Source organism: Oncorhynchus masou, chromosome 24, assembly GCF_036934945.1.
Source record: "Oncorhynchus masou masou isolate Uvic2021 chromosome 24, UVic_Omas_1.1, whole genome shotgun sequence".
Lineage (NCBI taxonomy): Eukaryota > Metazoa > Chordata > Actinopteri > Salmoniformes > Salmonidae > Oncorhynchus > Oncorhynchus masou.
In genome coordinates, this window is record NC_088235.1 from 83570063 (window position 1) to 83593393 (window position 23331).

A 23331-nucleotide genomic window follows, 5' to 3' on the forward strand; every position below is an offset into this window, starting at 1 on the left:
TATTCTCAAGGTCAAGGGGGCTTGGGCATTTTGATCCTATAAATCGAAGGCCCATTGTTTTGTGCTTAACAAGGTCAGAGCTCAAACTTTTTTGCTCTGCTGTGAGATTCAGTAATGCATGACTGAGGACACCTGACCAATCATGCTGTTCTGAGCCATGTGGCAACACAAAATCATTAATCTATGATCCAATTTAATGAACAACAAATGGATCATTGATCATATATTGTCTTTGTAGTCATAGTTTGTAGTATATGTAGTCTACTCTGTAGCCTAGACAACGAACCATGATAAACACACCATCTGTCAGCTAGAGAGAGAGAGAGCTGAGAGAGAGCTGATAGACAGACAGAGAGCTGAGAGAGAGACAGAGAGCTGAGAGAGAGACAGAGAGCTGAGAGAGAGCTGAGAGAGAGACAGAGAGCTGAAAGAGAGACAGAGCTGAGAGAGAGACAGAGAGCTGAGAGAGAGAGACAGAGAGCTGAGAGGGAGCCGGGAAAGAGGGAGAGGGAGAGGGAGAGCTGTGAAAGGGAGAGAAGGAGCTGGGAAAGAGAGAGAGGGAGCTGGGAAAGAGAGAGGGAGCTGGGAAAGAGAGAGGGAGAGCTGGGAAAGAGAGAGGGAGCTGGGAAAGAGAGAGGGAGAGCTGGGAAAGGGAGAGGGAGAGCTGGGAAAGAGAGAGGGAGAGCTGGGAAAGGGAGAGGGAGAGCTGGGAAAGAGAGAGGGAGAGCTGGGAAAGAGAGAGGGAGCTGGGAAAGAGAGAGGGAGAGCTGGGAAAGAGAGAGGGAGAGCTGGGAAAGAGAGAGAGGGAGAGCTGGGAAAGAGAGAGAGGGAGCTGGGAAAGGGAGAGAGGGAGCTGGGAAAGGGAGAGAGAGAGAGCTGGGAAAGAGAGAGAGGGAGCTGGGAAAGAGAGAGGGGGAGCTGGGAAAGGGAGAGAGGGAGCTAGGAAAGAGAGAGAGTGAGAGCTGGGAAAGAGAGAGAGGGAGCTGGGAAAGGGAGAGAGGGAGCTGGGAAAGAGAGAGGGAGAGCTGGGAAAGAGAGAGGGAGTGCTGGGAGAGAGATCACTGGGAGAGAGGGAGAGAACTGGAGAGAGAGAGAGGGAGCTGGGAAAGAGAGAGAGGGAGCTAGGAAAGAGAGAGAGGGAGCTGGGAAAGAGAGAGAGAGAGCTGGGAAAGAGAGAGAGGGAGAGCTGGGAAAGAGAGAGAGGGAGCTGGGAAAGAGAGAGAGGGAGCTGGGAAAGGGAGAGAGGGAGAGCTGGGAAAGAGAGAGAGGGAGCTGGGAAAGAGAGGGGGGAGCTGGGAAAGGGAGAGAGGGAGCTGGGAAAGGGAGAGAGGGAGAGCTGGGAAAGAGAGAGAGGGAGAGCTGGGAAAGAGAGAGGGAGAGCTGGGAAAGAGAGAGGGAGCTGGGAAAGAGAGAGAGGGAGAGCTGGGAAAGAGAGAGAGGGAGAGCTGGGAAAGAGAGAGGGAGAGCTGGGAAAGAGAGAGGGAGAGCTGGGAAAGAGAGAGAGGGAGAGCTGGGATAGAGAGAGAGGGAGAGCTGGGAAAGAGAGAGAGGGAGCTGGGAAAGGGAGAGAGGGAGCTGGGAAAGGGAGAGAGGGAGAGCTGGGAAAGAGAGAGAGGGAGCTGGGAAAGAGAGGGGGGGAGCTGGGAAAGAGAAAGAGGGAGCTGGGAAAGAGAGAGAGGGAGCTGGGAAAGGGAGAGAGGGAGCTGGGAAAGAGAGAGGGAGAGCTGGGAAAGAGAGAGAGGGAGAGCTGGGAAAGAGAGAGAGGGAGCTGGGAAAGAGAGAGGGAGAGCTGGGAAAGAGAGAGGGAGAGCTGGGAAAGAGAGAGAGGGAGAGCTGGGAAAGAGAGAGAGGGAGCTGGGAAAGGGAGAGAGGGAGCTGGGAAAGGGAGTGAGGGAGAGCTGGGAAAGAGAGAGAGGGAGCTGGGAAAGAGAGAGGGGGAGCTGGGAAAGGGAGAGAGGGAGCTAGGAAAGAGAGAGAGGGAGAGCTGGGAAAGAGAAAGAGGGAGCTGGGAAAGAGAGAGAGGGAGCTGGGAAAGGGAGAGAGGGAGCTGGGAAAGGGAGAGAGGGAGCTGGGAAAGAGAGAGGGAGAGCTGGGAAAGAGAGAGGGAGAGCTGGGAAAGAGAGAGAGCTGGGAAAGAGAGAGGGAGAGCTGGGAAAGAGAGAGGGAGAGCTGGGAAAGAGAGAGGGAGAGCTGGGAAAGAGAGAGAGGGAGAGCTGGGAAAGAGAGAGAGGGAGAGCTGGGAAAGAGAGAGGGAGCTGGGAAAGGGAGAGAGGGAGCTGGGAAAGAGAGAGAGGGAGCTGGGAAAGAGAGAGGGGGAGCTGGGAAAGGGAGAGAGGGAGCTAGGAAAGAGAGAGAGGGAGAGCTGGGAAAGAGAGAGGGAGCTGGGAAAGAGAGAGAGAGGGAGCTGGGAAAGGGAGAGAGGGAGCTGGGAAAGGGAGAGAGGGAGCTGGGAAAGGGAGAGAGGGAGCTGGGAAAGAGAGAGGGAGAGCTGGGAAAGAGAGAGGGAGTGCTGGGAGAGAGATCGCTGGGAGAGAGGGAGAGAACTGGAGAGAGAGAGAGAGAGGGAGCTGGGAAAGAGAGAGAGGGAGCTAGGAAAGAGAGAGAGGGAGCTGGGAAAGAGAGAGAGGGAGCTGGGAGAGAGAGAGTGAGAGGGAGAAAGAGAGAGCTGGGGAGAGGGAAAGCAGAACGTGTTGAAACACTATTGATTTTGAGACGTGACTCCCCTGTGTCATTTTCTGTTATGCTGCACCAATCAATGTAGCTAATGTATGACTGCCTGTCTTTGTTTCAAAGAGCCCCACTAGCACACCTGCGATCAGAACCGGGCTGGCAGAGTTGTCAGTTTCAATGTCAGGCTGAAGCATTTGTCTTGTTCCCACGCTGGCGGCCTAACAACTTAACCGTGGTGGTGGTCTCAGCTGAAGACTGCAGTGTCGGCGCCTCAACCTGCTCGCAGAACTTTCCGTCTTCAGTCAGTCTGTCAGCATGGGTGCAAACCAGGGAATTCCTACCCTGCTCACCTCTCTCTCTTTCTCAGTATGAGCAAGTTCTTTGAAGTGAGACACGGACTGAAAAAACATGTCATATTGCATTTACAGGAAAGTAAGCTTATCAGGGGTTTCACCTTGAATCGGCTGAGTATTTGCAGCCTGAGTTCATCATTCTGGCACTGACGGAGGAGGAGAGATATGTCTGTATCGTCGCTTTAAACTGTGTCATTATGAATCTAGATTTGTTCTTTTTGAATCTTTCGTCATGACATGGGTTGCTCCAGTCATCAATGGATCTGAAACTTATCTATGGTTAAATCCGGAAACTATCATTTCGAAAACAAAACGCTTATTCTTTCAGTGAAATACGGAACCGTTCCGTATTTTATCGAACGGGTGGCATCCATAAGTCTAAATATTGCTGTTACATTGTACAACCTTCAATGTTGTGTCATAATTATGTCAAATTCTGGCAAATTAATTATGGTCTTTGTTAGGAAGAAATGGTCTTCACACAGTTCGCAATGAGCCAGGCGGCCCAAACTGCTGCATATACCTTGACTTGACAGAATGCTTGAGAAGTGACACATATTTCCCTAGTTAATATTGCCTGCTAACATACATTTATTTTAACTAAATATGCAGGTTTTAAAAAATATACTTGTGTATTGAATTTAAGAAAGGCATTGATGTTTATGGTTAGGTACATTGGTGCAACGACAGCGCTTTTTTACACGAATGTGCTTGTTAAATCATCACCCGTTTGGCAAAGTAGTTTGTAATTCGATGATAAATTAACAGGCACCGCATTGATTATTTGCAATGCAGGACAAGCTAGTTAAACTAGTAATATCATCAACCATGTGTAGTTAACTAGTGATTATGTTAAGATTGATTGTTTTTTATAAGATAAGTTTAATGCTAGCTAGCAACTTACCTTGGCTCATTAATGCACTCGTGTAACAGGTGGTCACTCTGCCACGCAGTCTCCTCGTGGAGAGCAATGTAATCGGCGTCCAAAAATGCTGATTACCGATTGTTATGAAAACTTGAAATCGTCCCTAATTAATCGGCCATGCCGATTAATCGGTCAACCTCTAGTTTGGGTAGCCTTTAGATTAGCTGTTCAGGAGTATTATGGCTTGGGGGTAGAAGCTGTTAAGAAGTCTTTTGGACCTAGACTTGACGCTCAAGAACCGCTTACCGTGCGGTAGCAAAGAGAACAGTCTGTGACTAGGGTGGCTGGAGTCTTTGACCATTTTTAGGGCCTTCCTCTGACACTGCCTGGTAAAAAGGTCCTGGATGGCAGGAAGCTTGGCCCCAGTGATGTACTGGGCCGTACGCACTAACCTCTGTAGCACCTTGCGGTCGGAGGTTGAGCGGTTGCCGTACCAGGCAGTGATGCAACCAGTAAGGATGCTCTCGACGGTGCAGCTGTAGAACTTTTTAAGGATCTTTTCAGTCTCCTGAGGGGGAATAGGCTTTGTTGTGCCCTCTTCCTGTCTGTCTTGGTGTATTTGGACCATGATAGTTTGTTAGTGATGTGGACACCAAAGAACTTGAAGCTCTCAACCTGCACCACTACAGCCCCGTCGATGAGAATGGGGGCGTGCTCGGTCCTCCTTTTCCTGTTGCTGTGATTTCTTGAACGGTTCAGGAATCTTGTTATTTCTTGCAATTAGAAAACCTACCCCCCATCACTCCCACGCTCCTAAATGATGCTTTTTTAACATTGAAAGGACTTTCTTTGATGTTGAGGCAAGACGACATTATCAGTTACTCTCCCAGGATGTCTGTTACTGAACAGTCCTTTGCCAAGCCGAGAGAGCCAGACTCCCACATGTTCAACCATCCTATATACACAGAGACATTACTTGCAGTCTCTTTTCCCACGTTAGGGGCTCCCTTGGGATGTGTTGAAGGCACACAGATGCCCCCTGTGGCTCCGTTATCTGTGACATAAGGCCGGTTTTCTCATTCAGCTTCAGACCTCAGTCTTTTCTAAGAAGACGAAGTGCCATGGACAATGGCCCTTTGTATCAATCCCCTGTAGGAGAGAATGGACATTAACTGTTGGGTGATCTGTTCATCAACACTAATAAACAACTTTGAAGAGGAAATTGCAGATGGGTTTTTCCCAGTATTGAACTGTGTCGTGTTAAGATGTGAATGTGGCGAAACTCGTACCGACACATCACAAAACACAGTTTGTTAAATCGTCATTTCAAAGGTCAGGGGGTTTCCTTTCAGTTGACGTAGCACCTCCATAGTTGTCAGACCCTCACAAAGTTGAAGCCTCCACGAGGGAGATCGACAGAGCCGGCACAAGGAGCTAACCTAAATATTGCAGTGAGTCTTCCCTCTGTAGCTTGCTGCCTTTGTTTGAGTGTCCCCCCGCCTCACTATTGTCATTGTGCTTGGCTGAGGGCTGACTCAGCAATTGTGCAGCGACGAGGCAGGATGACTCACTGCTGGAAGTCAACTACATATCCCCTTTGACCCACTTAACATGCACAGCCCTGCCTTCCAAGACCCTGCTGGAAACACGCCAACACACTTTCCCTAACTAGCTCTGTTATTAGTCAGTAATGGAGCCAACCGTTATTGACATTCAGAATCACACAGGCACATTCCTGTAATAGAGAAGTGTGAGAGTGGTGCACTCTTGGGGTTATTATTGTTGGTTTGTTCTTGAGGGGAACGATATCGTTTAACATCATAATAAGGAATGCCTCTGAAAGTAGTGAAATTGAATTTATGGTCTGGAGGAGACAGACATTGCAGACACTTTCATGAATGGTCAGTGTCTAGCCAGTCACACCCTCGTCGCTTTCTTTCTAAATCTGGTTCCCTTCTCTGCAGTATTGTGCCTCTTTGCTCTTTGTAGGTGGAGTTGGCCGGAAGTGTGGTTGGAAGGCCTTTTTGGTACTAGCAGAGAGCATTTTTCAGATTGTTGGCAATCAGCTGTTTTAGTATTCTACTACCATTCACATTGAAATGAGAGAGAGAAAAGGGGAGGGATGGGCAGAGAGAGGGAAGGAGAGGGATGGGCAGAGAGAGGGAAGGAGAGGGATGGGCAGAGAGAGGGAAGGGCAGGGATGGGCAGAGAGAGGGAAGGGCAGGGATGGGCAGAGAGAGGGAAGGAGAGGGATGGGCAGAGAGAGGGAAGGGCAGGGATGGGCAGAGAGAGGGAAGGGCAGGGATGGGCAGAGAGAGGGATGGGCAGAGAGAGGGAAGGAGAGGGATGGGCAGAGAGAGGGAAGGGCAGGGATGGGCAGAGAGAGGGAAGGAGAGGGATGGGCAGAGAGAGGGAAGGGCAGAGAGAGGGAAGGAGAGGGATGGGCAGAGAGAGGGAAGGAGAGGGATGGGCAGAGAGAGGGAAGGGCAGGGATGGGCAGAGAGAGGGAAGGGCAGGGATGGGCAGAGAGAGGGAAGGGCAGGGATGGGCAGAGAGAGGGAAGGAGAGGGATGGGCAGAGAGAGGGAAGGGCAGGGATGGGCAGAGAGAGGGAAGGAGAGGGATGGGCAGAGAGAGGGAAGGAGAGGGATGGGCAGAGAGAGGGAAGGAGAGAGATTTTGTTCAATTTTAATCCAGAGGCTCTGGTGATTGGTACAGATACAGTTCAGGATGGTGTGGGGAGGGAGGGATTATTGTCATGAAAGCTTAGAAACGCATAAATTCAGAGCTTAATAACTTCTCCACCGCACTTGCCTGGATAAAGAGAAAAAATCTCTTCAGTTTAAGTTGATGTCATAATACCGTACCTACAATATTCACAATGCAAAATAGAATAAGGCTATTACCAACCTTCCTGATGGCAAAGTTGATAGATTCTGTAGAAGTCATTTGGAAGTTCCACCGCTTAGATGTATTTCATTAACTGTAAGAACACTTTTTCTCCTCTCTGTGTATGCTTGGGTCGGGGCACGTGCATCTGACCACAACTCCATCATTCTCTCATCCGCTAGAAAGACCAACCCCCAAACCCCTCCCAATTCCTCTCTCCTTGAAAAAAAGATAAATGGCAAATAAAATAAGAAATAAATAAATAACATTTTCTGTTTAAGACAAAATAAAGAATGGTATCCGAGCAACGAGCAGGAATAAAAGCACATCTCCCTGGGCTCTGCAACAAAATTATTCAATTACTGCATAAATACAGCTGTTAAGGCCATGTCTTTCCTCTCTGTGTGCAGGGACTAAAGTTATTTCTGGCCACTCTGACTCCAGTAGCCACCAGTATATCCCTTTAAAAAAATATGACATAAAACCCATGTCTCAATTTTTTCTAACTTATGGCCGATTCACAATGTATATCTTGATTTAAAAAAAATAATGTTTTCTCTAAATAAACATTGTACAATTAAAGGTCAAATACACTAGATTTAAAACAGTCAGCAATAATATAATGAATTCAGAGCTTGTGTAATTAAACCTGTGCAGAATATAGGCCTTCCACAACCATAAGACTCACTAATAATGTCATGTAAATTATACCTAGGCTGAATATATGCCTTGCACCATCCCAACCGTGAAGCACGGGGGTGGCAGCATCATGTTGTGGGGGTGCTTTGCTGCAGGAGGGACTGGTGCACTTCACAAAATACATGGCATCATGAGGAAGGAAAATTATGTAGATATATTGAAGCAACATCTCTAGACATTAGTCAGGAAGTTAAAGCTTGGTCCCAAATGGATCTTCCAAATGGACAATGACCCCAAACATACTTCCAAAGTTGTGGCAAAATGGCTTAAGGACCACAAAGTCAAGGTATTGGAGTGGCCATCACAAAGCCCTGACCTCAATCCTATAGAAAAGACCTACAAACCTGACTCAGTTACACCAGGTCTGTCAGGAGGAATGGGCTGAAATTCACCCAACTTAATGTGGGAAGCTTGTGGAAGGCTACCCGAAACATTTGACCCAAGTTAAACAATTTAAAGGCAATGCTACCAAATACTAATTGAGTGTATGTAAACCTCTGACCCACTGGGAATGTGATGAAAGAAATACAAGCTGAAATAAATAATTCTCTCTGCTATTATTCTGACATTTCACATTCTTAAAATAAAGTGGTGTTCCTAACTGCCAGTGAAATTTTACTTGGATTAAATGTCAGGAATTGTGAAAAACTGAGTTTAAATGTATTTGGCTAAGGTGTATTTAAACTTCCGACCTCAACTGTAAGTATTCAGACCCTTTGCCATGAGACTCGAAATTGAGCTCTGGTGCATCCTGTTTCCATTGATCATCCTTGAGATGTTTCTACAACTTGATTGGAGTCCACCTGTAAATTCAATTGATTGGACATGATTTGGAAAGGCACACACCTGTCTATATAAGGTCCCACAGTTGACAGTGCATGTGAGAGCAAGAACCAAGGCATAAGTTTGATCGAATTGTCCGTAGAGCGCCGAGACAGGATTGTGTCGAGACACAGATCAAGGGAAGGGTACCAAAACATTTCTGCAGCATTGAAGGTCCCCAAGAACACAGTGGCCTCCATCATTCTTAAATGGAAGAAGTTTGGAGAGCTGGCCGCCTGGCCAAACTGAGCAATCGGGTGACCAAGGACCCGATGGTCACTCTGACAGAGCTCCAGCGTTCTTCTATGGAGGTGGTAGAACCTTACAGAAGGACAGCCATCTCTGCAACACTCCAACAATCAGGCCTTTATGGTAGTGGCCAGACAGATGCCACTCCTCAGTAAAAGTCACATGACAGGCCGCTTGGAGTTTGCCAAAAAGCACCTAAAGAACTCCCAGACATTTACATTACATTTAAGTCACTTGGCAGACGCTCTTATCCAGAGCGACTTACAAATTGGTGAATTCACCTTATGACATCCAGTGGAACAGCCACTTTACAATAGTGCATCTAAATCATTTAAGGGGGGGGGGTGAGAAGGATTACTTTATCCTATCCTAGGTATTCCTTAAAGAGGTGGGGTTTCAGGTGTCTCCGGAAGGTGGTGATTGACTCCGCTGTCCTGGCGTCGTGAGGGAGTTTGTTCCACCATTGGGGGGCCAGAGCAGCGAACAGTTTTGACTGGGCTGAGCGGGAACTGTACTTCCTCAGTGGTAGGGAGGCGAGCAGGCCAGAGGTGGATGAACGCAGTGTCCTTGTTTGGGTGTAGGGTGTAGACCATGAGACACAAGATTCTCTGGTCAGACGAAACCAAGATTGTACTCTTTGGCCTGAGTGCCAAGTGTCATGTCTTGAGGAAACCTGGCAGCGTCCCTACGGTAAAGCATGGTGGTGGAAGCACCATGCTGTGGGGATGTTTTTCAGCGGCAGGGACTGGGAGACTAGTCAGGATTGAGGCAAATATAAATAGAGCAAAGTACAGAGAGATCCTTGATGAAAACCTGCTCCAGAGCACTCAGGAGCTCAGACTGGGGTGAAGGTTCACCTTCCAACAGGACAATGACCCTAAGCACACAGCCAAGACAATGCAGGAGTGGCTTCGGGACATGTCTCTGAATGTCCTTGAGTGGCACAACCAGAGTCTGGATTTGAACCCGATCTAACATCTCTGTAGAGACCTGAAAATAGCTGTGCAGCGACTCTCCCAATCCAACCTGACAGAGCTTGAGAGGATCTGCAGAGAAGAATGGGTGAAACTCCCCAAATAAAGTTATGCCAAGCTTGTAGCATCATATCCAAGAAGACTCGAGGCTGTAATCACTGCCAAAGCTATTTCAACAATGTTCTGAGTAAAGGGTCTGAATACTTATGTGAATGTGATATTTTCATTTGTTATGTACATTTGCAAACATTTCAAAAAATCAGTTTTTGCTTTGTCATTACAATGTATTGTGTATAGATTGACGATGGGGATGAAACGCTTTAATCAATTTTAGAAGAAGGCTGTAACGTAACAAAATGTGGAAAAAGTCAAAGGGTCTGAATAATTTCAGAATACATTATTTTGATCAAATAATGTTTCACTCTTTATGCAATGCGAACTGCAAAGAACACCGGAAGAAGAATGATCAATTCATTATCACAGTTAATTATTGTAATATTTGTTGGTGTGTCAATTAATCGCATAAGGGATGGGTTGCCAACTGGCGATTTGACACAAAAATAAAGTGTAATTCATTCATACAGAATAATACGAAATTCTCTGAAACCAGGTTGAATTGTCGTACCCCATCATAACTCCAAGTATTAGCTTGTTTTCTCCAATGTTTGTAAACAAAGCGTAAACAACAACTGTATATCCTAAAAACATGGTTAAAACTATAATTTTGATATTGTGGTTAGTCAGTCCTTGCATCCTTAGCATAGTCTATGGATTTGATAGTGGTTGAGTGCTGGCATCATTTTAATGTTTTTTTGTGGTTGCATTTCTCAAGCCCCATCCCTCAGCTTTTTACTGAAACTGTGGCGGGGAGGTCACTTTGTTGATGTTTTAATCAAGGATTGCCCCTTTAAACACCTTTTAAAAGAGTAATAGTGTTATAATATGGTGCGATCCTCTAGTGAGTGAGTTACTTTTGCGCCATTAATATCAAGCAAACTTCAGAAGTCGAGAACAAAATTCTCATTATTGCAAACAAAAATAATGGTATTGAAAGCAAAACATAAACCCAAAAGTATTGATTGAAAAACTAAATATTACAGGGAAATCGTTTCAAAATGAGAGAAGAAATTAATTGTAAATGGATGCCCAAAAATTGTTTTCAGTGAAATAAATATTATGTTACACTGGCCTTTGTTTTGGATGCCTTTTTTTGCAGTTGCAAGTTTTGTCAGGTTCATTCCAGCGACGTACCACCCTGCATCCCACTGCTGGCTTGCCTATGAAACTAAGCAGGGTTGGTCCTGGTCTGTTCCTGGATGGGAGACCAGATGTAGCTGGAAGTGGTAAAAAATAAACATGGGAAAAATAAATGCCATGTGAAAAGTGAAACTTCACATGTCTGAAAACCTTATGTCTGGTTCTTGGGGGGGATAATATATATATATAATAGACATTCAAAAAAAGATATAATAGACATTGTAAAAAAAAATATAATAGACATAAAATAAATAGACATTCACGTGGAATTTTTCGGAAGTGATTTGATCACACGTGTCCAAAAACCAAGTGTTTATTTTTGTAAGGGATACCATTGAGTGGCCGGACTGAGCTATAGGTGCACAGAGCGGATCTCACAGCAGGCTTCTGCGCTGAGCTGCCATCAGACCCAGGCTCTGATCAAAGATCTGCCGTCTGTTTGCAATAGGGAACTCATTCATCACTTCTGTTTATCAATAACATTCTCATCGTCAGAGTGTAAACAGATCTGAAGTCGAGGCAACCCTTTGATTTTGATTGTAGGAAAAGCAGAACATTCCATTGGAGCAGGTCCAGGCCTAATATGGAAAGGCAAGAGGAGAGCGAGGGCCTGCTTCTCAACTCCTTCCCTCTCCGCAGCTTTTTCATCCCCGTGTTACTGTAGTAAACACGCCATAAGGCAGCACTTGTTTTGCAGCTAGGTTAATGGGTACATTTAAATGAAGGGGTCTGTTTGGTCTCAGACCTCTATTCACCTGTGTATTGGGGTGGGATTGGGCTGAAGAGACGCTGGAGCACAGGTGAAAGAGGGACAGGTTTGTGTGGCTAGAGACTACCATTAGGGGCCTGTAAAAGTCTGGTTTGCACAGATGGAGGCTAGCTAGGGGGTATGTGGATGGAAAGAGCGAAGAAAACATAAGAACATCATGAAATTGGAGGCAGGGATAAGTGGAAAAGAGCGAGCTACCCTAAAGATCAGAAATGCACCCCTTGAACTCCAGTTAACATGTTTGGAGTTCACTCTAAACAACATGGAAATATTTCAAAAATATGAACTAACCGCCGTGAAATCCTAATTAGTGTTTACTTTTACCCCAGGAGTGGTTGGTGGAGATTCCAGCTCAATGTGTTTAATGAGAGCAACTCTACATGGGCCAGGGAGGGGAACATCCATGGTTACGAGTCTTGTATGGCTGGGCCAGACTGTTAAATAACCCCCCAGTTGAGAAGTATAGCACACATTGAAAATGGATTTGGCCTCGGCCTCCAACTATTACAATATCTTCAGGCTTACCCCCGTAACCGTTTTGTGGTGTTATCATTTGGCTAAAACACATGATTTATTGAATGCCTGAAATGGAAGCTAACTTCTCTTCATTTTGACAGGAGAGATGCAGCTCTACTTTAAATGTTCAGTTCAAAACCCAAACGTTATGTCGATGTTATATAGATGTACTGAGAGATTGTTGTACCCGTGGCAGTGTTGAATTGCCTTCTCATTTTGGAAAATCATAAAGCCCTCATCAGATTGTCTGTCTTGTTTCCAGGCCTCTGGTTTCTATCAGGAGAGTTTCTCTTTGTTAGCTTTGGAACGTTTACACCATAACTCTATCACTTCTCCATGATCCCTCTTCCGCCCCTGATTGTAGATGTGTGTATGGGTGCTGTGCATTCAACAAGCCAAGACAAGGGACTCTGAACCCCGGAATTACAGCTGACTGTTTTCTTTGAACCCTGTTCAGATATAAAGTTGACATAAGCGGACATGAAAACACAATTTGCCCTGCTGTTACTGTTTAGAATAGAAGGTATAAGTCTGGCTTCCTCTTCTCGGTGGAGTCACTGCTGGTTTTTACAACTGTCCCGAATCGGAATACAATGAAGCCAGACTGAATAAACCTTGAATGAAGGGATTTCACCACAGATGTTTTATTGCGATTAAAGTAATAAATAAAAAAATAAAAAAGCATAAACCTTATCATACAGAAACCTTATCATACAGAAACCTTATCATACAGAAACCTTATCATACATGATGCATATTGTATTTCATAAAAACAGCAGTGTTGCTTTTCAAGAACAAAGGAAAGAATACACTGGCCATCCCAGATGAAATGAAACATCAGTGTGGGAGGGATGGGTTTTGTAAAGATTTATCTGAACCCGATGTCGTCTGCTTGGAGCAGGCAGCCATGGTTGAGACAGCTGGAAGCATTTAAAATGTTGTGCTGCTGAGAGCAGTACTGCAGACTGTTTATTGCATGAGATCTGCAGAGTGCCACAGTCATGTCCAATTACACTCCCTGGGCTGGCTTCTAGGGCCTGTATTGGCTCTCTGAAGCACCTTCACACACTGCTCCAACCTCCTGTGTGTGGACTCCAAGCAGCCCGTAGAGACTCCATTAATCAACATATTAACCCTTTGAGGAAAGAGATTCTAGAATGTTCTATTTTGAATTGTACAGTTTTATGAAAGAGATGATGATCACTGGATAGTTGATATTGTGACATTTGTATTCCACAAAGGGTTAAATCTCTTAGACACAAGGACAAACATACTAAGCCATAAGGGCAGCAGGGCAAATGGCTTGTACCAATTTGAACACTATGCTCGCAATACATCTTTAACTCTGCTTATATGTGCAAGTTTCATTTGATTATATTTGGATGGATGGTCTCTTTGCACGCAGTCACTCAAAAGTCATTGGCCTCCATGTGCGGGTACAAACACATACATATGCATGCATTTATAGCCTATTATGTGCTCACAAACAACTATGTGCTCACAAACAAATACATTGTTTGGCTCAACCTGCATAAGTACAAACACATACACGCAGGCACCGTGCCTATATTTACTACATATATGCATATTAAACAGTACCAGTCAAAAGTTTACACACTTACTCATTCCAGGTTTTTTCTTTATTTTGACTATTTCCTACATTGTAGAATAGTAGTGAAGACGTCACAACTATGCTATAACATGGAATCATGTAGTAACCAAAAAAGTGTTAAACAAATAAAAATATATTTATAATTTCAACTCTGTACAGTTGATGTTGAGATGTGTCTGTTACTTGAACTCTGTGAAGCGTTTATTTGGGCTGCAATTTTTGAGGCTGGTAACTCTAATGAACTTATCCTCTGCAGCAGAGGTAACTCTGGGTCTTCCTTTCCTGTGGTGGTCCTCATAAGAGCCAGCTTCATCATTGCGCTTGATGGTTTATGCGACTGCACTTGAAGAAACGTTCAAAGTTCTTGAAATTTTCCCGGATTGACTGATCTACTTTGAAGAATCTAAAATCTTAAAGAGATTTTGATTTGTTTAAAACTTTTTTTTTGGTTAATTCATGATTCCATATGTGTTAGTTAATAGTTTTGATGTCTTCACTATTATTCTACAATGTAGAATAGTCAAAATAAAGAAAAACCCTGGAATTACTAGGTGTGGGCAGGCTGGTGTATATGGGCTTTTTGCTCTGTGGAAATATGGAAGTAATTAGAGATACCAAGAGGACCTTGCTGAACGGTTGTGTTCTAAACAGCAAAGCAACTGGCTTGTGATGTGCCCCAAAGGCACGCAGATGTATATTTTGGATGTTGAAAATCGGACCACAAAGAAGGAAAACAATAAACAAGCGTAATTGAATAAATGATTACTGTTGCTGGTGGTGTTTTACTGAACATGGAGACAAAGAACAACTATGGTTAAACTTGTTATTTTATTTACATCATTTGTTCCATACACCCATACTATAGATGCTGTTAACGGTTAGGGTTCATACAGCATGGTCTTTTCTGGTACTGTAGTACTGACCCCTTCTTCCCTTGTCTCTTTCTCCAGGATGAGTTTCATCCGTTCATCGAGGCCCTACTGCCTCATGTGCGTGCCTTTGCCTACACCTGGTTCAACCTGCAGGCGCGCAAACGCAAGTACTTCAAGAAGCACGAGAAGAGGATGACCAAGGAGGAAGAGCGTGCAGTGAAGGACGAGCTGTTGGGAGAGAAGCCCGAGGTCAAGCAGAAGTGGGCGTCGCGGCTGCTGGCCAAACTCCGCAAGGACATCCGGCCCGAGTGCCGCGAGGACTTTGTTCTGTCTATCACAGGGAAGAAGACCCCCTGCTGCGTCCTCTCTAACCCTGACCAGAAGGGCAAGATGAGGAGGATCGACTGCCTGCGTCAGGCCGACAAGGTGTGGAGGCTGGACCTGGTCATGGTCATCCTGTTCAAGGGCATCCCGCTGGAGAGCACGGACGGAGAGCGCCTGGTCAAGGCTGGGCCATGCAACAACCCCATCCTCTGTGTCCAGCCACACCACATCAGCGTCTCGGTCAAGGAGCTGGACCTCTACCTGGCCTATTTCGTACAGGAGAGAGGTACGTGCACTGCACTCACAAACACACACACACACACACACACACACGCATTCTCCCTCTTTATAGTCTTTATCAGAAGTCAGTCAACTGTTGACCATTTAGAATATATATTTCCTCCCCGTACAGTCACGGCAAATAATGATTCGAATTATGACGCCTATGTGTTTTACTAGGAACAGACTATAGGTAGGAAGTATCCTTAAGCCTCAGTGACATGTCAGTGCTGTAGGAGGAAGTCTACGTAGATACTGTGTCATAGTGAAGACTTAGTGGATGTTCAGCCATGTCCAGGGGTGGTGTTGTAAACGCACACATCCTGCAGCAGCACACCTAGCACCGTGCTCTGGGACCTTTTAAACATCTGTTCTACTCTGTCACAGCTCTGTGCTGTAGAAGTTGGTTTATTTTGAAGGAGAGAGACTGACCATTACCGAGAGAGAGAGAGAGAGAGAGAGAGAGAGAGAGAGAGAGAGAGAGAAAAAGTCCTGACAGTGTAAATAATTTTAAATGAGCATGGGTTTCGAACACCAGCCTCAGAGAAGTGTTAAAATTTACAGTGTTGAATAAAAAAGGGTGTAGCCTGGTAGTTAGCAGGGAAAGCTGGGCGCCAGCTGATGCACAGGCAGGCGGGCTGTCTCTCAGGGCTGGTGCCAGCAGACATCAGCCAGGACCACTCTGCATAGCCACTGCTACTTGGCTCATCCTCTGATGGGGCAGCTCTTCCCTGGTCCCTGCTGTGGGTCCCGATCAGCCTGCCAGGCCACCACACATAACCCACAACCATTAGGATACACACACAATGGGCCTGTGTGCGAATAGGCTGTTCTATTAGGCGTCTTTAGTGGCAGGGAGGAGCACAGCCTGTCATCAAATAAAATGATCATAAAAACGGAATAATCTGCGACTATAAGCCTCTGTTACAATGAAAACAGCTTTAAAATATTATGGGAACAATTTGGCGTCCGTATGCAGTTAAAATAATGGTTTTGCTGTTTTAAATACTGAACGCTGGGAATCAGCACTGCAGATGACGTCCTCAACCCCTCTGTGTGTGAGTTGACCCTACCAGACAGACAGGGTCTTGTGTGTGTGTGTGTGTGTGTGTGTGTGTGTGTGTGTGTGTCAGGATGATGGAGAGCGTGTGTGAGGGGGTGATGTGTGCGTATATATGTGTGTATGTGGCATGGCCAAAATTGTGGTGTATATATTTCAAATGCATTTCCTGCAATTCTGCACAGTTTGACACTACTTTTAATACTTTTCTTGAAAAATTATGTGAAAACCGCTAACTTCCTGCATTTCAACACATTTTGCCATGGGGCACAGAGAACAATTTCCAGTTTTATAATGCTATTCTACACATTTTGCCATGAGGCTGAGAGAAAATGTTGCAGTTTTAAAGTAACTGTCCAGATAATATTCTGTTAACTCATACCTAAATAATGTTGTTGACTCATCCTATACTCATATTTGTGGCCAAAGCATAAATTGAAGAAAAACCCCCCACTTGTATCTCAAACAGACCGTTTAACAAATGCTTGCTATTTCCTCATAGAGGATGATGTCACCTTCCTGAGGAGAATGAGCTGGCCATGCAGTCTACTCACATGAATATGTTTAATGACCAGTATACACCCACACCATTCTGTTGTTGCCGTACGGCTACACCATTCCAACACAGCTTATTTTTAACATACATAATAAAAGAAATTTGGAAGGAAATCTATTTCACTCATATTGTAATATATTTCATATAAATCTGGAAACACTGGACAGTTACTTTAAAGGTTGACTGATCAATGTACTGTACCATCATACCAGGTCATTAAAATAAATAAAAATTGATGAATAAGATATTTGGCTATAGAAGTCCCATTTCTTACTTATTTCTACAGCAGGGATCATCAACTAGATTCAGCCGCGGCCCGATGGTCATGACTAGAGGTCGACCGATTAATCGGAATGGCCGATTAATTAGGGCCGATTTCAAGTTTTCATAACAATTGGAAATCGGTATTTTTGGGCGCCGATTTTTATTTTATTTTTATATTTATACCTTTATTTAACTAGGCAAGACAGTTAAGAACACATTCTTATTTTCAATAGCTATTTAACGCTAGCTATTTAACGCGCGCTAATAGCGTTTCAAACGTCACTCGCTCTGAGCCTTCTAGTAGTTGTTCCCCTTGCTCTGCATGGGTAACGCTGCTTCGATGGTGGCTGTTGTCGTTGTGTTGCTGGTTCGAGCCCAGGGAGGAGCGAGGAGAGGGACGGAAGCTATACTGTTACACTGGCAATACTAAAGTGCCTATAAGAACATCCAATAGTCAAAGGTTAATGAAATACAAATGGTATAGAAGGAAATAGTCCAATAATTCCTATAATAACTACAAACTAAAACTTCTTACCTGGGAATATTGAAGACTCATGTTAAAAGGAACTACCAGCTTTCATATGTTCTCATGTTCTGAGCAAGGAACTGAAACGTTAGCTTTCTTAAAAAGCACATATTGCACTTTCACTTTCTTCTCCAACACTTTGTTTTTGCATTTTTTAAACCAAATTGAACATGTTTCATTATTTACTTGAGGCTAAATTGATTTTATTGATGTATTATATTAAGTTAAAATAAGTGTTCATTCAGTATTGTAATTGTCATTATTACAAATATTTTTATTTTTTTAAATCGGCCGATTAATCGGTATCGCCTTTTTCGGTCCTCCAATAAATGGTATCAGCGTTGAAAAATCATAATCGGTCGACCTCTAGTCATGACCATACACTAAAACATCAAGAACACCTTCCTAAAACGCTGACCACACCGCCTGCGTTGTGTGCGTGAGCATTGCAAAATAAATGTACACATTCTTGTTATTCAATAATTTATCTAAGCTGCTTCTGCGCGTCAACGAGTGTCTGTGTAGCCAGGCACTAAAATAGAACCAGGTTCTATTTTTGACTCTTGATGCGCTGCAAGTCCCATCTCCTCATTGGTTTTTAGGAGCATATACCCACATGGGTGATTGAAAGATGAACTGAGGTCCACACTCCAGTCAAAGTTGGTTGCCAACCGCTATATAAAGTCCACAGAAGAAGAAGACTGAAGGAGGAGAGATTACTAAAAACTAATGAGGTTTCCCCTTTTTTTCTGTGGATGAATTGTTGGAGTAGAGTCAAAATGGGTAAAAATTCTACAAAGATCCAGAAAAAAAGGTCCTTGTGCATTTCAGGTAAAATAACAATTCAATGTTTATATCCCAGGACAAATTAGCTAGCAGCAACTAGCTAGCTAAATGTTCATGAATGTTTCATGTGTTTCAAACTGTCCCCAAATGAATATAGTTGGTTCAGAGTTCGCCTTGATATTTCCACCTGCGTGTCCTGATCTTGTCTGGTGTGGATGGACAAAATCAACATGTGAGAGATGAGTGTGCCCCCCATCTAGTCAGCATATAATATCGAGTTGCACCCCCCCCCCCCCTTGCCCTTAGAACAGCCTCAATTCATCGGTGCATGGACTCTACAAGATGTCGAAAGCATTCCTCAGGGATACTGGCCCATGTTGACACCAATGCTTCCCACAGTTGTGTCAAGTTGGCTAGATGTCCTTTGGGTGGTGAACCATTATTGATAGACACGGGAAACTGTTGAGCGTGAAAAACCTGGCAGCGTTGCAGTTCTTAACACAAATCAATGCACCTGGCACCTACTACCATACCCCGTTCAAAGGCACTTCAATCTTGCCCATTCACTCTCTGACCAGAGCACACAATACATGTCTCAATGTTTAAAAATCTTTCTTGAACCTGTCTCCTCCGCTTCATCTACACAGATTAAAGTGGATTTAACAAGTGGCATCAATAAGGGATCATGGCTTTCACCTGGATTCACTTGGTCAGTCGATGTCATGGAAAGAGCAAATGATTTGTACACTCAGTTTATATCTCTATTATGCGTGGAAATATTTTGGAACAGATTTCCAAAATGAACATCAATTTGCGATGATAAATGGTGTAAAAATATATATATATATATATATATATATATATATATATATATATATATGTCCAACAATAAAAATATGTATATATTTTTTTTGCTCAGAAGACTTGGGGAGACAAATAAAACCACCCACAGGCCAGTTGGAAACCGTGCTCTACATCTTTTGTCCAAAAACAAATCCTGTGAAATGACGTCAACACATACTGGAGGAGTTACTGGCTAACTACACATAGCTAGCTTAGCTAGTGAACTAGCTATGTTTTATCGTGGCATGCATGACCAGTATGACACAACAAAGGCACACCCTATTTATGTTTGAAAATTGAGAAAGAGGAGGAGTTGGAATGTTTTTGTGCCCAAAGTTGACCGTTAGAGTTAATTCCCTGCAATTCTACACATTTATCCATTGCTTAATGGTTATAAAAAATAATATATATATTTTTTGGGGGGGTTTTAAAGAAATTATTGGGTGGGACATATTGACATGTCCCATCCCCCGTGGCAATTTTGCCAATAGTGTGTGTGCAGTGCGGTGGCCAGATAGGGTGACACCGCAACGGTGGAGGCTGCTGAGGGAGGACAGCTCATAGTAATGGCTGGAACAGAGCAAATGGAATGGCAGCAAACACAAAGGAACAATGTGTTTGATACCATCCCACTATTCCGCTGCAGTCAATACCACGAGTCCGTCCTCCCCAATTAAGGTGCCAGCAATCTCCTGTGCTCAGCAATAGCAGCATCCCAGGGCAGGCTGTCTCCACACAGCCCCGATTCACACACAGGCCTCCCACCCCTCCCTCCCTCTGCAGCTACGGATGCTCACATTCATTACCTTCTCATGTCACCACCAGTATCATCATGCAATTGTACATACTGTACTGTACAGTACTCCCATGTACAGCCCAGGCAACCCTGTGGATGTTCCCTGCTATGCACACTGTCCCTGTGTGATTTGTGTGTGTTGTGTAGGCTACTTTATCAATAATTGCTTTCATTTCCCTGAATACTCTTAGCCAAAATACATTTTGCAAAAGTTTTGGCGCTTGTTAGCTTAGTTTGTTTTTTCTTAATTATTAATAGCTTGGTATTTTTATTTAGGATATTTTTCTACATTTCACTCTGAATATGATTGGTCTACTGTATCTGGAAAGCTGAACGCCTTTCTGTTCTGGTCAATCTGCTGTACTCGCTTAGATTGAATAAACATGGCTGTTCCTGAGGTGAAGGGAAACGGAAGATGGCAGAGAAAAAGAAGGGGGTGGGAACCTGAGCCGAGCTAGCACTGGAAATGGTTTCTGTCCTCAGCTGTGTGTTGCATGTCTCCGCCACTGATCTACCTCTGGCCGGCTGGCCCCTCCCAGTAAATCCTATCACAACCCCCCCTCCCCCCACCCTTAGTTGACCTTCACCCTGAAACGTCTGGGTCACGGTGCTGCTCGGCCTCCCTGTCACCTGACCTGCCTAATAGCCTACAAACCCCTGGCTGTAAACACTCAGATAAGGAGCTGCAGCTTTTCACTTTCACTCAGACCAAAGAAAGAGGGAGGGAGGGAGGGAGGGAGGAAGGCTAGTGCTGAGAGTGGGAAATGAAGGAGGCGGGAGAGGGGAGGGGGAGGGAGGCAACCAGTCAGCATTTGTTCTTAAAGGCACAGACCCCCTTTCAGTTTCAAGGCTAGGTTATGTTCTGCTTTCTTCATCAGAGCTCTCTGTCCCCTCCTCCCTGCTCTCATCTCTGAGTTGGACAGAGTGAGCAGTGTTAAGCCATCAAACAGCAACACCAGCTGGGCTTTGTGTTGGTCCCTTCTCATGGCCTGTGTTTTGGTATCTTAACTGATTGAACAGAGTGCAGTACTCCTACATGCGTTGGATGCGCAAGGACAATGCTGGGTTAAAATGTGTTGTTTGAGTTAACAGTTCTTATTACAGAACGGAAAAAATATTACCCAATGCCACTGTGCCAGCTCTTTGAACACGTTCAACTTATATTGTGTCATTCGGGATTTTCCAGATCTCGTGTTCAAATACTTTTTGTTAAACTCAATGTGGCATAAAAGTTGTCATAATAGATTGTACGGTGGTTTAACCAATTTCACAAAACACTCTTGTGAGGAGAGTGTGCCAAAGTTCTAAGTGAGCTCATATTGAGAAGCCGAGCTCAGTCTCTCTTCCTCGACCTGCCCGTGAACCCCTCCCATCTGCGGCCTCTTCCATCTGCAGCCACAGCACTGCACAAAACACGTGTGTGTGTGTATATACAGTACCAGTCAAAAGTTTGGATACAGCTACTCATTCAAAGGTTTTTCTTTATTTTTACTATTATACTACTATTTACATTGTAGAATAATAGTGAAGACATCAAAACTATGAATTAACACATGGAATCATGTAGTAACCCAAAAATTGTTGAACAAATCAAAATATATTTTGCACACTCTTGGCATTCTCTCAACCAGCTTAATGAGGAATGCTTTTCCACAAACAGTCTTGAAGGAGTTCCCACATATGCTGAGCACTTGTTGGCTGCTTTTCCTTCACTCTGTGGTCCAACTCATCCCAAACCCCAATTGGGTTGAGGTCAAGTGATTGTGGAAGCCAGGTCATCTGATGTAGCACTCCATCACTCTCCTTGGCCAAAAATCCCTTACACAGCCTGGAGGTGTGTTAGGTCATTGTCCTGTTAAATGATAGTCCCACTAATTGCAAACCAGACGGGATGGTGTATCGCTGCAGAATGATGTGGTAGCCATGCTGGTTAAGTGTGCCTTGAATTCTAAATAAATCACTGGCAGTGTCACCAGCAAAGCACCATCACACCTCATCCTCCATGCTTCATGGTGGGAACCACACATGCTGAGATGATCCGTTCACCTACCTGTGTCTCACAAAGACGCAGGGGTTGGAACCAAAAATCTCAAATTTGGACTCATCAGACCAATGGATAGATATCCATCGGTCTAATGTCCATTGCTCATGTTTCTTCTTCTTATTGGTGTCCTTTAGTAGTGGTTTCTTTGCGGCAATTCAACCATGGAGGCCTGATTCACACAGTCTCCTCTGAACAGTTGATGTTAAGATGTGTCTGTCACTTGAACTCTGTGAAGCATTTATTTGGGATGCAATTTCTGAGACTGGTAACTCTAGTGAACTTGTCCTCTGCAGCATTTATTTTGGTTACTCTTTCCTGTGGCGGTCCTCGTTAGAGCCCGTTTCATCATAGCGCTTGATGGTTTTTGCTATTGCACTTGAAGAAACTTTCAAAGTTCAAGAAATGTTCCGGATTGACTGACCTTCATGTCTTAAAGTAATGATGGACTGTCATATCGTTTTGCTAATTTGAGCTGTTCTTGCCATAATATGGACTTGGTCTTGGTGTTTTACCAAATAGGGCTATGTTCTGTATACCACCGCTACCTTGTCACAACACAACTGATTGGCTCAAACACATTAAGAAGGAAAGAAATTCCACAAATTAACTTTTAACAAGGCACACCTGTTAATTGAAATGCATTCTAGGTGAATACCTTATGAAGCTGGTTGAGAGAATGCCAAGAGTGTGCAAAACTGTCATCGAGGCAAAGGGTGGCTACTTTGAAGAATCTCAAATATAAAATATATTTAGATTTGTTTAACACTGTTTTTGGTTACGACATGATTCCATGTGTGTTATTTCATAGTGTTCATGTCTTCACTATTATTCTACAATGTAGAAAGTAGTAATAATAAAGACAAACTCTGGAATCAGGTGTGTCCAAACATTTGACTGGTACTGTATGTGTTTACTGTAACATTGTGCTGTTATCTCACACAGACTAAAACTACTACACTGCACTGTACAGTACAGTTGTCTCTGTGACTGTTGAACGGCATACCGTAAGTCTGCACATTGCACTGTGGCGGCTGGAGTCTGCTGCTGCAGAGGCTCAGCCTCAGCCTCAGAGAGATCACGCTCTCTCCGGCTCAGTCAACAACACGCATGTTCAGTCAACACAGCCACAGAGGAATGTGGTCCGCGGCTCTGGCAACGGAAATTTAGAAGGGGCGGGAGGAGGAGCGAGCCACCTCAGGTCAAGTTCAGCAGTGTTCTTTGCCTCCGATAGGGGGAGGTGTTCTGCTCGCGCCTAATCTCTTTTAAAGGGCCAGCGCCTGGAGTTCTTTAACAGCCAATGAAACAGG

General features: G+C 44.4%; 1 protein-coding gene across 7 annotated transcripts in view; it reads left to right on the forward strand.

Moving 5' to 3' along the window:
* LOC135512859 (nuclear factor 1 C-type-like) overlaps positions 1 to 23331 on the forward strand; it is a 122062-nt gene that overhangs the window by 18887 nt on the left and 79844 nt on the right. For all 7 annotated transcript variants that reach the window (XM_064935316.1, XM_064935313.1, XM_064935315.1 and 4 more), the window contains exon 2: positions 14625 to 15156. In XM_064935316.1, coding sequence (XP_064791388.1) covers positions 14625 to 15156 — 532 coding nt within the window. The remainder of the gene's footprint in view (positions 1 to 14624; positions 15157 to 23331) is intronic.